Genomic DNA, 14,271 nt, shown 5'->3' with positions numbered 1-14,271 from the left:
CTCTCGACCCGCGCGGTTCTTGTGTCAGAGCCGGCCCGAAGCTACCAAACACTGACTGACTGCTCGCTCGCATCTCCACTCCGCCAGAAACTTTCACTCTTCATCCCATCGATCCTCCGAACCACCTTGTCACCCAGTCCTCTTCCTCGCCGTCTTCTGCACGCCAGACGGAGCCCGTTCCTTGCATTGAACTACACTCCCTCTACTCCTTGCATCGCACGCCATCCCGCCCCGTTCCTCGATCGCGTGTGAGTTCGGTAGCCGAGCGCTCCTGTCACCCGCACACTTTTTTCAGCCCTTTCAGCCCTTTCATCCCTCCCCGCGACGATCTCCCATATCCCGCTCCTCCTAGGCGCACCCATGAGCGCGTTGGCGTGATCGGATACCTGCCTGCCACTCGTCGACGGCCTCTGCACGTCGCTCTCCCTGCGTTTCCCACGTTCCCATTCGTTACCAGACCGTCCGCCGCCACAGCTTTCGCTCGCCCAGTGCCTCGAATTCTCCACCAGCTCGATTGTCCCATCATTGGCTCTCCGAACTGCCTGAACGAGGGAAGCATCGTTTCTTTTTTCTTTTTCCTTTTTCTCGCTTTTCCCGCACTATTGCACGTCAACCGGACCCCTTCTGCCTGCACCTGGCCTGCTCAAGAAACCGAGTTGCGTCGCACGACATACGCCTCTTTCCAACATCTCACCCTCTCCGCCCTCACTCCCTCGTGATCTGGGCTGTCCGTGTATTGTCACCGCTATTTCCAATTTACAGCCTGTCGTGCGACTCGACGGAACCGTCCCTTTTCCTTTTTATTTTGGCCTCTGCGCCGATAATTCGCTTCATCCAAGAACTCCTCACTCGTGTAGACACCAATCCGCCAAGCTGGAATCGCTCACTGACCCCTCGTTGCTTATTCCTGGTTCGGTGCTGTCCCCAGGTCGTCCGGACAAGAGACTATTATAACCTGCAGACGGTTACATGCAGGGCGGGGGGAAGTTTCTCCCGCAAACGTGGGCATCGATCGGCAACAAAGGAGACGCGCTGACTCTCCACAAGCCGTATTAGCCTGAATCCCGTTCAGCCACTCATCCTCACTCTATCTGCGGGGATTGCTATTCTTGAGCTTTGCCGCAATTATTAGCGCTTTCGCATCCAAAAGAAGACACGGGAGGAAAACGTAGGTGTCCTGCTACGCCCATCGCGACAGGGCATCCTCCTGGAAAGCTATATATTATGACGGCTAATGCCATAAACGGGCCCGTTCTTCCGACACCGCTTGCAACCCCTGGGGATAACAACAAGTCTGCGGATACAACTATGGCCGATCAGGGCACCCGGCCCGAGTCACAGCCTCAGGGTCAGAATAACGGTGCCAAACCCCAAAACGGCCAAACGAAACCCATGTCGGCCGCAAACGCGAAGGATCCCTTGCGTCCTCGAAGGAAAAAGGCAAAGAGAGCCTGTTTTGCCTGTCAGCGGGCCCACCTTACGTGTGGTATGTGTGGCCTCTGTACTTTTGGAATTGCTTGTGTTCTACTTTTCCTGGTTTTTTAACTTCTTTTTCTTATTATTTTTCTTCTCCTTCCCGTTTTATTTGGTGTTTGTTTCTTTTTGCTACAAACCGCGCCTCCAACTTTGGCGGTGCATTCTCGTCATGATATCAATGTTGCACTCAACCATGAACACCCGACCCTGACCACGTTGCGGACGATAACAATGTCCATATAATTCCTTTCCACTTTGCCTCTTTTTTTTTTTTTTTTGATAAGCCATTACTAAGCTCCAGTCAACAGGTGACGAGAGACCGTGTCAGCGTTGTATTAAACGCGGAATTCAAAATGCGTGTCACGACGGTGTGCGCAAAAAGGCGAAATATCTGCACGATGCCCCAAATGAAGCCCTCATGCCTCATCTCCAAGGACATTTATATACCACCCAGGCAAACACAGCTCGCAACACCATACCTCTCACCCGCAATGGCTCCAATTCCAAAACCAATTTCTACCCTCAACAACAAAGCAGTTTCAACAATTTCTACCAGAATAAACCAGATCCCACGTTAAACCAGCCACAACTCCATGACACCGGCAGACCCGACACCTTTCCTTCCCAGTCTCCCGTTTCGCCAACCTTCAACATGACAGCCAACCCAGCAGCATCTGGAAACCAGGGTCTACCCTCTTCCCTTTCTGCTTCGAACAGTAATGCTTCAGGCCAGGCCCAAAATGGATTCGGCTCTGCATTCTTTGACCCCAGCGACCCAGCCCTATTTAATTTTGATCTTGCAAGTATGAATTTTGGAAACCACTACGGTGCTTTGGAATTCGGTATGCTTGGACACATGGCGACCGGCGCTGGAGAGACACCGCCAAGCGACGGTGCGACTCAACATGGTTCTGTTGGCCGAAGCGGCTCCGGCACATACACGGCCGGGTCAAATTTCGGAGAAAGCCCTACGGGGCAGCCTTCCTTTCTATTTGGCGACCCTACCATTGGAGGCGATTGGACATCGTCTGTGAATACGCGGAACATATATGGCCAAAATATGAACAATATGTCAGAGACGCCGCACGCTTTTGCGATTGAGAGCGCACCGGCAAATTTTGCGAGTCCAAATTCGATAGAGAGTCCGCTACTCACAAACACCACAACATTTGACGATAACACCGCTCCAACGTATGCCAACCGTGCCAATATCAACTCAGTGCCCTCGCAGAGACAGCCAGTGGTTTCAACGCCACAACTCAAACATCTGCAGGTGGGAAAACGGAGACAACGAAATCCTTCCGCCATTTACGACAGTGTCAAGGAGCCTTACTCGTATACCACGGGCTTCCATTCCCTTACAGCTTTCATCCAACGACGTTTTTCTCCTCAGAACACGTTACGGATAGCGAAAGCTTTGGCGTCAATTCGTCCTTCGTTCATCGCCACGACGAAAACACTCAACCGGGACGATCTGATATTCATGGAGAAATGCTTCCAGCGCACGTTATGGGAATATGAGGATTTCATCAACGCATGCGGCACACCGACGATCGTGTGTCGACGAACGGGCGAAATCGCCGCTGTGGGCAAGGAATTTAGCATCCTCACCGGATGGAAAAAGGAGGTTCTTCTCGGCAAAGAGCCCAACCTGAACATCAATACCGGTGGGTCCTCCGGGGCCATGTCCGGAGTCACCTCCAGGGGAAGTTTCACGCCTCGCACAGGAATGGACATCAACCCCACCGGCCGAACGCAGCCGGTATTCCTGGCCGAGTTGCTGGACGATGAGAGCGTGGTGGAATTCTATGAAGATTTCGCGAAACTTGCGTTTGGCGATTCGCGAGGAAGCGTGATGACAACGTGCAAACTGCTGAAATACAAGACCAAGGCGGACATGGACATGCTCTCCGGGACCACCAGCAGCGCTGGAGGGGAAAACGAACATGGCGCTGCCGGAAACGGCGATGTCAAGCCCGAAAACGGTATGGGCGCGAGCAATGGACAGTCGCAGCACTCGTTGCAACGACAGCGGAAGTGGAGCAGAGGGGGAATCGCCGGCGAAGCAGGGATGAACCAGTTAGGGTTCAAAGATGGTAAAGTGGAATGCAGTTACTGTTGGACTGTGAAAAGAGATGTCTTCGATATACCCATGTTGATTGTTATGAATGTAAGTCCGATTGCTACCAATAAATGGTATCTTCTCATCGTCTTTTTCGGACAAACTTGCTGACATGTTTTTATTAGTTTCTGCCATGCATTTAATGGCTCGATCTATTTCCCATCGGGACCCTGTAGGGCTTGGAGTTTTTCTTTCTTTTCTTTTCTTTTTTTTGGGAATCTAGGGATTCGACTTCATATACACCTTTATGGATTATGGGACATTGGTTTAACTTATTATAAGAACGGGAGTAATAGGGCGACCTACAAAAAAAAAGGAAAGGGGAAAGGAGACAAAAAAAGAAGATATGCGGGTTATATCGTGGGCCGCGGAGTTCGGATAGGGTTTTCTTTTTCTGTCTTATTCTTCTTCTGATTCTTTCGCTTCGACACCATGCCGCGGAGATTTAACGTGTGACCCTGCAGCGCATTGTCTCCGCCTCTATGGATATATATACCAGCAATGCTGTTGATGCGGCATGTATACTGAATTTCAGTTGCGTAGCTATATATACATGAAAAGATAACGACCTTGGGCTTGTGAACACAGGAGCGGACCCTTCATCAAGTTGTGAACTGCCAAAGCATGACTGAGTGTTCATTTTCACTACGGAGTACTCTGGATCTTTTCTTCATCATGGAGTAGTTAAAGCTGTGTTGCTTCTTGCCAGTAATCTGATTGTTGTTCTGGCCGAAGCCAACATGGATGATTGTTCTCACGCTGGTCCTCGCTCGAGGTTATCAGCAGGCGTCTCCGGCATTCCAGAGCCACTGCAGGTTGCATTGCCCCGGTCGCGACGAGTAGCTTCGGTTCAGCATCACAATTTTCGGTTTCTATTGCTTTTGTACTATATGTACGTCGGGAGCGGCGCGGGAAGAGTCAGCGTTGATTAGTGGACCCCGCCCGTTCCGCCCGCGATCCCCGATGGACGCCGATGTTCGCTGAAGAATTGACCTCATGGTTCGTTGGTTCGTTCTAATATATAATTCTAGCTTTGGAGATCCAACAAGTAATTTTTTCCATCCTTACACAAGTCCCCTCGTATAACTATTCAAGCTGTAGTTAGTTAATAAGCGGTTCAATCTACAAGTCACGAGCCCAAATCAAATCCGTGGGTAAAAACCGAACCCCTCGATTGAAGGAACCAAAAGGGCATGCCCCGGCTAACCATTCGTCCTGTCAACCGTCCTACAGTTTAGTCAAGAACCAAAGAGAAACAGCAAAACCACAGTCGTCAAGATGTGCATGCAAGCCACCTGCAGTGTCTGCGGTATGTCCACATCCGCCGCAAGCAACGTCTCTCGATAAACCAGCTTCGGAACTAACTCCTCTCCTTTTTCCCCATATCTCTAGAGAAGAAAACCTGGCGCGGCTGCGGCCAGCACGTCCCCTCAGTGATGGACCACATCCCCAAGGACCAATGGTGCACATGTACTCCGAAGACGAAAATCGGCGAGACCGAGTTCCCGCCAAAGGTGGGCGAGGGAAAGGCCCAAGCGGAAGAGAAATAGGTTGCTGACTTTCTTGGTGCTTCTTACCGCGCGGGAGGTACGAAAAGGCTGGGAACATGTGCCTTATTCTGTAAATGGAACGGATGGGGCTTGGGGTTGGGGAGAAGAGGGGAGGAGAGGAGCAGAGAAGGAAGATTGGGCTGGGCTGGGCGGTATTTATAGATGGTCGAGGAATGGCGAGTACCCTGCGAGGGAGTGGAGATGCGACGAGAAACTGGGCGGAGCAGGGAACGGGGGAGTTGGGCACATGGCAGCGGTGACTGGGATGTGTGTCGAAGAACTACGGAGTCTGGAGCAACTAAACTACATTGTTTGCATCTCTTCTTCAAACATGATTGCCCCTGTGGTGAGATGGGTGCTCAGGTGTGTGCCCAGGGCATACCACACATATTGCCCTATTAGAGTAACTGTGCGAACCTCTTAGAGTAGTTATGGGTAATTGATTATTATGTAGTAAATGAATGGCGCAACTTTCCAGTTAGCTATGGAGCAACGGTCAGACACTCAAAAATAAAATAAATCAAAAAAGCGGAAGCTTCGCCGCCAAACCAGTTGTCGCGTCCTGAGTTGAAGAGAATTATGCGTGATGAGAAAAAAGAAAAAAAAATGTTCAGCTGTTCAGGTCCTACCCGGAATCGAACCGGGGTCAACGGAAGACTCTAATGATAAATCAGAATCCGCTATGCTAACCGCTACACCATAGAACCGCTTGATGGCTGTCCAGACCCAAAACCACGGTTAATTATCAAGAATCCCGCTCTTTACCGGCGGGGCTGGAACCTTATCTTATCTCCGCGATCTCGCGCTCGGCTGAACGACACCGACAGTGTCCTTCTTGCGGTCTGCCTGCGCGCCTGTCTGCCTGTAGCTGTGGGTGCCCTTTGTTCATCTTGACGGGAAAGATCTGCTGGCGGCGATCCGACAACGACCCGTGCTTTTTTGGAGCGACTACGAGGATCGAGGCGGCAACCCGTTGACCCCCGACGCGCAATGCGACCTGATACCCCGCGGGATCCGCTTGCTGGGCCAGACAGCGGCCCCGAGTCCCCATATCCCATCCGGCTCTCTGGACCCGTCATAAAAGGCTTTGGAAGGGGAAGTAAGGAGGTAAGTGCTTCACCTTTCGTGCTTGAAACGACGTTCCATCCTCCCCAGCGAGCCCTTTTGTCAGCCTGATTTGACCCAATCAACGATACCAATGCGCTGAGAGGACCTAGTGGCGCCATATGAGCATATAGTCTTGTGAATCGTTGTGTGTGGGAGGCTTGAGAGCTATGAGAATCTGCGACTACCTTGAGAGCCCCATAAGCCCTTCAGATTCCATCTAATGTATTGCTTTTGGATCCTGTCCATTTGTCCCTATGCCAATACTTCCTTTTCTCCCCCCTCTCCCCCCTGTTTTCCCACCGCGAGAACCAATGACTGACACTGATCGCCCACATCAGCTCGGCATCCCGACGGCCAATATCCCAGCAGACGGACTTTCCGAACACCCCGGTCTCGAATCAGGAGTATACTACGGCGTTGCGGCTTTGGATCCCTCCAGATTCCAACCAACCGACGCCGAGATCCAAAAAGACCGACCCAGCAATGAAACCACAATCCTTCCGTGCGTGCTAAGTATCGGATACAACCCCTTTTACAAGAACACCGTTCGCTCCGTGGTATGTAGTAGAAAACATTTCGCTCTCCCTCCAAAAAGGCTCCTGCCACCCCCTTTCGATACATCGTCGCATATCTTTCGTAAATACAAAAATTAACCGCACTGGCAAGGAAATCCACATCTTACCACATCTCTCCCTTCAATCATCCCCTTCCGCCTCGCCTCTCTCGTCCACTCCTACTCCAGACCCCACCTCCTCTCCAGGTGACAACAGCGCCAGCAAACCTCCGCACACACGCCATCACTTCCACCACTTCCCTGATTTCTACGGCACGCCTCTTAACCTGCTCATTCTGGGATATATCCGGCCCGAGTACGACTATGTCAGTCTAGAGGCGTTGGTGGAAGATATCCGGGTCGACTGCGAGGTCGCGAAGAGAAGTCTGGCGAGGAGGAAGTATATTTGTTTTATACAGGAAGGCGGAGACGTGGATGATGAAGGGACCAAGGAAGCGAGGAAGTGGCTGAGGACGTTTTGAGCTGTGACTTATAACGCTGCTTCTTCTTCTTTTTTCTTTCTTCTTTTAAAAAGTGCTCTCTAAAGAGAACAGGTTGAATATATATATATATATACGATAGATATAGAATTTGTCATCGCACAGAATTTGAAAACAATGGTCTTCTCTGATTCTTATTTACAATGGACCTCCCGAGATTAACCAATGCAAGGGAATGTATGCAAGAGACCAATATAACACATCAGACAACGCCCGGCTATGCAGGAATGCTACAATCCAGTCTCATGCTAGGCTGCTTAGATGAACGGCGAGAAAACAGACATGAGGAACGAGTTGCAGGTTAAAAAAGGAGGCCGAAAACGGCATTAAACGCATTCCTCATAGCTAACCCAAGACTTGTAAAATCAAAGGGAACAGTAGAGAAAAACAGTCAGAAAAGTGGAAGGCGGGTCGGCTATGCGCGAGAAACGTGTCCACGCTTTGCCGCGGGGTTACAAGGTTCCTCAAGCGCAAAACATACGCCATCGCCCTCGTGAGCATCCGCCTAGAGTTGAATGAGATCGACCTCCGAGAAATCAGGGGGGCTTCGACTGAAAATGGCACGACAACGTCCATCCAACGCCTGATACTCATTACTAATCCATATATGTTTGCTGAACCTCTGCGTGCGGAACACTTCATCGTCGCTCACACCTAGATCATCCCGTGGGATCCAGATCACAGGCCTCTTCATGCGAAGCGCCTCGTGCTGGAAGGCACGTTGAACAAGCTGGTCACGCTCATCGGGGGTTAAGTCTTCTAGCTCATCGTGGATACCGCCAAACAAGGCCTGGTTTATCGAACTGGTCGGTGCTTGGGCCTCGGTATCTTCTGCAAGCTTTTGCCGCATACGCTGTATCGTAGGCATGTTCGGGTCCGGCCTGCCACCAAAGTAGCGAGATCTTTGTTTTCGAGAAGGATCCGCCCAGGAAAGAGGTCTAGCGCCACTCTTCCCAGGGATAAGCCGGGTGACTGCGTTTCTTTGGGGCTTTTTGCTGTCAATACGGTTCAGCTCAATATCATTCTCTCGCTTATGCTTTTTGTCGTCAGGGCTGGTATCTTCCTCTTCGTCTTCTCCATCTTCCAGTCCTAGTCGGCGTCTCTGGGCACGAGCAAATTCCTCGTCGCGCTGACTGGCTTCGTCCTCCAGCGTTATCGGCAGGTACCGAAAGAGAGGTTGGAATGCCCGGTTTAAAAGAAATTGGAAAAGGATGGTAGCAATAAGAAGGACTATCATACAGATAGCTTGGCCTTCGCATGCAACCTCGCCTTTCTCGTCGCGGACGAGGAAGAACATACCAATAAGGCAAATCTCCATAACGTACACGCCGGTGAAAAGCTGGTTTATAGCTTTGGGAAAGAGTAAGCCGCCAGTATCGAAGCGGAACTTCGTCACATAAAGCGTGTTGTACCGGTAGACAACCCAAAACAGCGTAAATGTAAGCACGTTAAATATCATGATTAGGGGGGATATGACGCAGTAGATCAGCCCTAAACTCATTAGATACCAAAGCCGTAAAGTGAATAATATATTACTAGCACATACCGATTGACGCGAGAGTGGTATACACCGGGAAGAATGTTCCCCACTGCATCTGATTCAAGTTTGTCGTCCTAGCCCACTTCATTCTTGCAGTGCTATCAAAAATCGGCGCCAGTATGAACCAGCTCACCAAATTGAAAATTTGAACGAGAGCACCGGCGCTGACCGACATAGCCTGGAGAACCATATAAGAGAAAAAGTAGTTGCTAGATTTGGGTATATTCGTTGCCAGAAGCTCAGGTACGCTTGTCACGTCTTTGATCGAATTAAAGATCGTCGAGAAGCCGGATGAAATAGAGACGACGAGAAACAGCTGTACAAATAAGAATGCAAAAAAATAGTTTTGAACTGTAAGTTCAATGGCCATGCCTGTATGAACTCCCTGGTTCTTCGAGAGAAAACGGAGCATAAGGGGTAATAGAGCCATCAAAATGGACAGGAATAAAGGCGGTAAGATGCCTTGGATGGCGGAAAGAAGCCATTGAGGGAGACGTGAAAGCCACCTAAGCCACACGATATTGCCTTCCAGGTACGAGAGCTGGGAAAGCAAGCCGGTGAATGCAACAGGGAATGCCCAGCCGATAACCATAGCAGACACAATAATGACAACGCCAAAGGTCCTCAAATACCTCTCCCACCATCGGATTGACATATTATCCCATATCACGTCGTCCGGTGAGATCTCGACGAGCCGTGGAGCCATTTGCTGGGGGATGTGATGGGCAACGGATTGGCAAGCCATATGCGCAGCAACCTGATGATTGAATTGTACGAAAGCCGAATTCATAAGAGGAAATTTCTCTGGATGTTGCTGGTCGATTTCAATCTCCAGGTTTAAACGAGCCAGCTCCTTGCGACAGTAGTATATCGTATCCACCTTCTTTCCAATAAGTGGCAAGGAAGGCATCCAGATCGAATCAAAAATTGGAACACGCATGGTTTCGCGATCTTTCTCCTTGATGTACTTCATCCAAAGTGGCTCGCCGTAATCATCTTCTTCGTATGCTTCGTTATAGGCAACTGGATATTCCTCATTGTCTTGATATTCATCTTTCTTAGACTTGTCGTGTTTCTTCTTGTGTTTGGAACCTTCGGTCTCGGCTGTCGTGCCGCGGGACACTGGGCTTTGAACAGTGAGGGGAAGCTCATCTCCGTGGCGATCAACGCCATCAGTCAGTGCCGCAGGCTTCTTCCTCCATAGCCTTGACCGTCGAGGTGGTTTATCAGCTGCTCCGTCAAATGTTAGAGGGCCGAATCGGGTTTCGTCAGGGACGTCCTCAGTGTCCTCATGGAGTTCTTCCTGGGATGGGAGTGGGGTTTCGTTTATGGACTGACGAAATCCCGTTGGTTTCCCAGAAGGCGTAGTATTCATAGTTGAAACTGACCCGGCAATGCTCTCGGATCGCTCAATAGTCAAACCACCAGTGTTTGTCAAGCGACCCTCTAAGTTTTGTCCAACATTCCTTACTCCCCCATGCACTGTACTCCCCATTTCTGCCACGTCGGTTCCAACTCGACGAACAGTTTTATGCTTTTCTCGTGAATCGTCTTCTGAATCCGAATCTCGATCTGCACCGGATCGTAGTGCCTGTTGAATGGTATGGGCTATTTGATGCGGATTGCCAGAGCTCACACCGGCGCTGTCGACGAGCTTAGACGCTCTTTTCTCCGCTTCTGTCTCTTCGCGCTGAAGGTCTTCTTTAGAATGCTTCCCTGATTTCTTTCTCTCCGACTTTGCCATTTTCAATTGTGCTTTCTTGCATTTCTTGATCAGCTCGGTTTCTGCAGCTTCAAGTACCAAAGCCAATTTGTTTCGTAATTTAATTTTAGCGCTTAGCTGATCAAGGTTCCGGTTCAGCCAAATATTTCGAACTCCTCCAGGATATACATCAAAAAGATTATCCAATGCTTCGATAGACAGCCATTTTTCCGGAATGGATGTTACGAGCACCGTGGTAGCAGATGCTCGCAGACGGTGTTGAGGGGATGTCAGGTAGGCTTGTCGCAGCCGTATATAACCCCGAAGCTCGTCAAAGAAGACAGCGCATACATACACAATCACGACAACAGCAAGAATCAAGTGGGCCCAGTAGCGGTTACTGTTTTCAGGCTTCACGTTTCCCCAGGCCAATTGATCCAGCCCGGTGACGTTATACCTTGCGCCACTGGCACCATGGAGGAAACTCCTATCCCTGCCATCGACTTTGTTCACCGGCAGAAGGGTCGGTAGAATGAGTAGCGAGAGGGGTATGAAAATTTTAAGTAGCATTCGTAGGTACCGTAAAAAGAAATAGGCATCAAGACCGCACTTTTGAATGAACTCCGAGTTCGAGGTTTTGAAAACGGGCCCAATCCATTGGAACAGACCTGGAGGAGAGGGAGCGGTGCGTTCACGCTCGGGGACAAGATACGTACGTGGTTGGCTGAGAGAAAGTGAGCGTGTTAGCATGTATGAATGAACTGCATAACAGTGGGAGAGGGCCCTGTTTACTAGATCCGAACCAATTTCCCCTTGAGGGCGAGGAAAAGAAGAAATTCAACGGCAAAGACAATAATAGCAGTTGCCAGTGAGGCGAGAAATGTGGATATTGATATGCCTGCGGACCTCTGGCCAGTGCCGCTTTGAGCATCAAGGGCAGCACTCACGGCAGCTGTAACAGATGGACTTGCTGCTGCTGCCATGTTGGAAATCCGCTATCTTTTCATGCTCTCCAGCTTCACATTAGTTACCAATTAAACCACATGACGCGCGTTATTGGTGCTTTACTGAAAAGAAGAAGAGCCAGCTCCAGGCGTTGAGAGAGCTGCTTGTGGTGGACAAGGAGCCTGGATAAGTTAGTTAAAGATATTTTTTACAAGGGACAGCAACAGAAAAAAACAAACAAAAGAGTGTGCTAGAGAGAAAGACAATGGACCGCTGGTTCCCAGGCTCTCGTCAAGCGACAATGGGATTGGGTCGACGTCGAGCCTGAGAGCGCGGTGTTTGTGAAGTGAGATCGAAGTGGATTGACGCTGGCTGTGAGGCCTTCCCTTCCTGAAATTGCCTGCTGGGGGTCACCCTCCCCACAGAACAAGGGACGTGGTACTCCGATCGCCGCCAAAATAATTTTTTAATTGGCAGTGCAGAGCAGCAATCATATCTTCCAGCGGGTTCCACTCCTCACAAATCAAACTTCACTATCCTGCTCTGGAGCGGCAAACAACCGAGGAGTGCTGGCGTTGGCAGTCTTTACGCCACTGAGGGGATGCTCTCCAAGGTAGATGTGCTGGCTGATAAGTGCAGTCTGGCTGGAGTGAGTTAACACCCTTATCCGAAAGATTCACTGATTCTTTGTCCTGGTTGGTCCCTGGGCTGGCGAGCTGGGATGACATCAAAAGGTGCTTGCTGAAACTCCGGTTGTGTCATGATCGGCAACTGGGCACCCTGGTTGAAGCAGCTCTTTGGTTAGGGCTCCATGCATTTTGGCGCCGATGCGCTGATTGTGGCACAAGCCTGCAAGGATGTAATTCCATTGGTCTGGGCTGCGGTGCAAACAGGCAAACCCCAGCTGCAAGCGGCATCATGGTCTTCTGCTGCCACTTAGGACAGACGATGGACAGTCCAAAATATTGGAGAAAGACATGATCCACCTGAGGAGTAGGGACATCGTTCAGAGAATGCCATCAGTGGACAGCCTGCTTGGAGCTGGTTACACCAATGCCTTTGAACCAGGTCTCGGGAAGCTTGTTCGCCGCAAACTCTAGATCTTTTCCAAAGGCTGACGTCTGCCACGTGAACGGTTGCGATCAACGACCGAATTACAGGCTCTCTCCTTCATTCTAGAACATGAGGAAATCAAGGTCTATTCCTGAAATATGAAAGGCATTCACGAAACATTGCGCCGAAGGAGGAACTCTCTTCGTGAACGTTTCTCCCACCGACGTCAGCGGTCGTCATCCCAAAGCCATGAAACCGAATCATCGTGGCGCGAAACTGGAGCTCCCAAGCTGCTTCTGACCGCTAACGCCCTGTATTTTGACCACACTCTTTTCCAGGACTTCAGAGAAGAGGGATATGATATAGCATACCTCCCCCATGCTGCGCCTCCGAAGCAGTACAAGGAACAGCTGCAGAGATTCGCCGATGTTCTGGAAGAAGAGGATCGATATGCAATTGTTGGTACGCTGCTTGTCCGGTTGGGAAAATGTTTTATATTAAAGCAGCCTTTCTCTCGTCTTTGCCACCTCCTTCTAGCGGTTTGCCGAACAATATATCCCAGATACTGACTCGAGCTTCATGGATAGCCTATGGGGAAGCCGCTTCGGTTGTCCTCGATGCGTGCATGTCGCCAATGCCGAGACTATGCGCTGTCGTCGCATACTATCCTACCACCATTCCTCTTGCAGGCTGTGGCTTCCCATCTTCTCTAAATTACCTAATTCATCTCGCAGAGTCGCAGCCCTTCTCTGGTAAATTGAATTGTTACACATATCACCGGTCGGACGTAGGATTTGCAGAACACGATTCGGCCTCATATGACCGAGTTAGTGCACAATTGGCATGGGGCCGGACAATTGCCTGCCTAAGAAAGGGGTTTGAGGTCACTGTTGATCTTGCGCCGTTCTTGGAGAACCATATGAAGGTGAAATTTGATGCAAAAGATGTGGATGCGACCATGGAAACTGTAGCAGATGACGCATACGTAAATTATGTGCCTGTCATGATAGGAGGTTCGCTCTCCTCCCTCGATTTACACTTCTCTCTCTCTCACACACACACACACACACACACACACAGATTGCAGCTATTTACTCATATTTTGTAGGGATTGGCGCAGATGAGCTCCGTCGCTTCTACTCTGAATATTTTATTCCCAGAAATCCACCGTCACTTGATATACGTCTTATCTCTCGGACAGTTGGCATTGACCACGTCGTTGACGAATTATACTTGTCTTTCAAACACTCCCAAGAGATTCCCTGGATCCTCCCAGGCGTCCCTCCAACGGATAGATTCGTGGAAATAGCACTAGTAAGTGTCGTTGGTATCCGTGCTGGGAAGCTATGCCATGAAAACGTTTATTGGGACCAGGCAAGTGTTTTGATGCAAATTGGCTTGTTGGATCCCAAATATATTCCACCAAGTTTTAAGCCGGTAGCTAGCTCCACGGGCAAAATATTCCAGTTGGAGAGATTACCGGTGATTGGACGTGAAGGCGCCCGGAAAGTATTGAATCCTGAATCAGAGAAAAGCAATGGCTTAATAACCAGCCAGGGAGTCTAATTTGGAGAAGAAGTGCGTATGATGTTGTTACCGGCCGGACAGGTTCTAAACAGGTAACTCAACCTTACACAAGGTCGAGTGTCATTCCGGAGTTATGTTTAGGGACAGTGGTCAAAAGTATTTGGATATAACCATTATCTCGTATCATTGATCTCTA

At 49.9% G+C, this 14,271-nt stretch overlaps 5 protein-coding genes and 1 non-coding gene across 6 annotated transcripts; 4 read left to right on the top strand and 2 right to left on the bottom strand.

Annotated features, from left to right (window-relative positions):
* Positions 1-1,224: 1,224 nt before the first annotated feature.
* Positions 1,225-3,741, top strand: ERT1 (Transcriptional regulator of nonfermentable carbon utilization; the record flags this gene model as incomplete). Its single annotated transcript, XM_003066078.2, has 3 exons — positions 1,225-1,486; positions 1,785-3,646; positions 3,724-3,741. 3 exons carry the CDS (start codon positions 1,225-1,227, stop codon positions 3,739-3,741), a joined length of 2,142 nt encoding a protein of 713 aa, XP_003066124.1.
* Positions 3,742-4,617: 876 nt separating this feature from the next.
* On the top strand, positions 4,618-5,625 carry D8B26_002142 (uncharacterized protein). Its single transcript, XM_066123735.1, has 4 exons — positions 4,618-4,748; positions 4,837-4,907; positions 4,991-5,112; positions 5,196-5,625. Exons 3-4 carry the CDS (start codon positions 5,058-5,060, stop codon positions 5,570-5,572), a joined length of 432 nt encoding a protein of 143 aa, XP_065979810.1. The 5' UTR covers positions 4,618-4,748; positions 4,837-4,907; positions 4,991-5,057; the 3' UTR covers positions 5,573-5,625.
* Positions 5,626-5,768: 143 nt separating this feature from the next.
* On the bottom strand, positions 5,769-5,855 carry D8B26_002141. The gene has a single exon. It is a non-coding gene; the product is annotated as a tRNA-Gln (tRNA).
* Positions 5,856-6,011: 156 nt separating this feature from the next.
* Positions 6,012-7,363, top strand: FMN1 (riboflavin kinase). Its single transcript, XM_003066076.2, has 3 exons — positions 6,012-6,255; positions 6,594-6,812; positions 6,922-7,363. Exons 1-3 carry the CDS (start codon positions 6,139-6,141, stop codon positions 7,288-7,290), a joined length of 705 nt encoding a protein of 234 aa, XP_003066122.1. The 5' UTR covers positions 6,012-6,138; the 3' UTR covers positions 7,291-7,363.
* A 450-nt stretch (positions 7,364-7,813) lies between these two features.
* On the bottom strand, positions 7,814-12,034 carry D8B26_002139 (uncharacterized protein; the record flags this gene model as incomplete). The annotated part of the gene is made up of 3 exons (XM_003066075.2): positions 11,343-12,034; positions 8,855-11,274; positions 7,814-8,799 (listed from the first exon to the last, which is right to left on the bottom strand). The coding sequence occupies exons 1-3, from the start codon at positions 11,531-11,533 to the stop codon at positions 7,814-7,816; spliced, it is 3,597 nt and encodes a 1,198-aa protein (XP_003066121.1). The 5' UTR covers positions 11,534-12,034.
* Positions 12,035-12,706: 672 nt separating this feature from the next.
* D8B26_002138 (uncharacterized protein) lies at positions 12,707-14,230 on the top strand (the record flags this gene model as incomplete). Its single annotated transcript, XM_003066074.2, has 3 exons — positions 12,707-13,010; positions 13,136-13,561; positions 13,657-14,230. 3 exons carry the CDS (start codon positions 12,707-12,709, stop codon positions 14,112-14,114), a joined length of 1,188 nt encoding a protein of 395 aa, XP_003066120.1. The 3' UTR covers positions 14,115-14,230.
* Positions 14,231-14,271: the final 41 nt, after the last annotated feature.

This window comes from Coccidioides posadasii, chromosome 1 (assembly GCF_018416015.2).
Source record: "Coccidioides posadasii str. Silveira chromosome 1, complete sequence".
In the NCBI taxonomy this organism is placed as follows: Eukaryota; Fungi; Ascomycota; class Eurotiomycetes; order Onygenales; family Onygenaceae; genus Coccidioides; species Coccidioides posadasii.
Note: the sequence above shows the minus strand (reverse complement) of the source record. Positions and strands in the feature narration are given on the sequence as shown.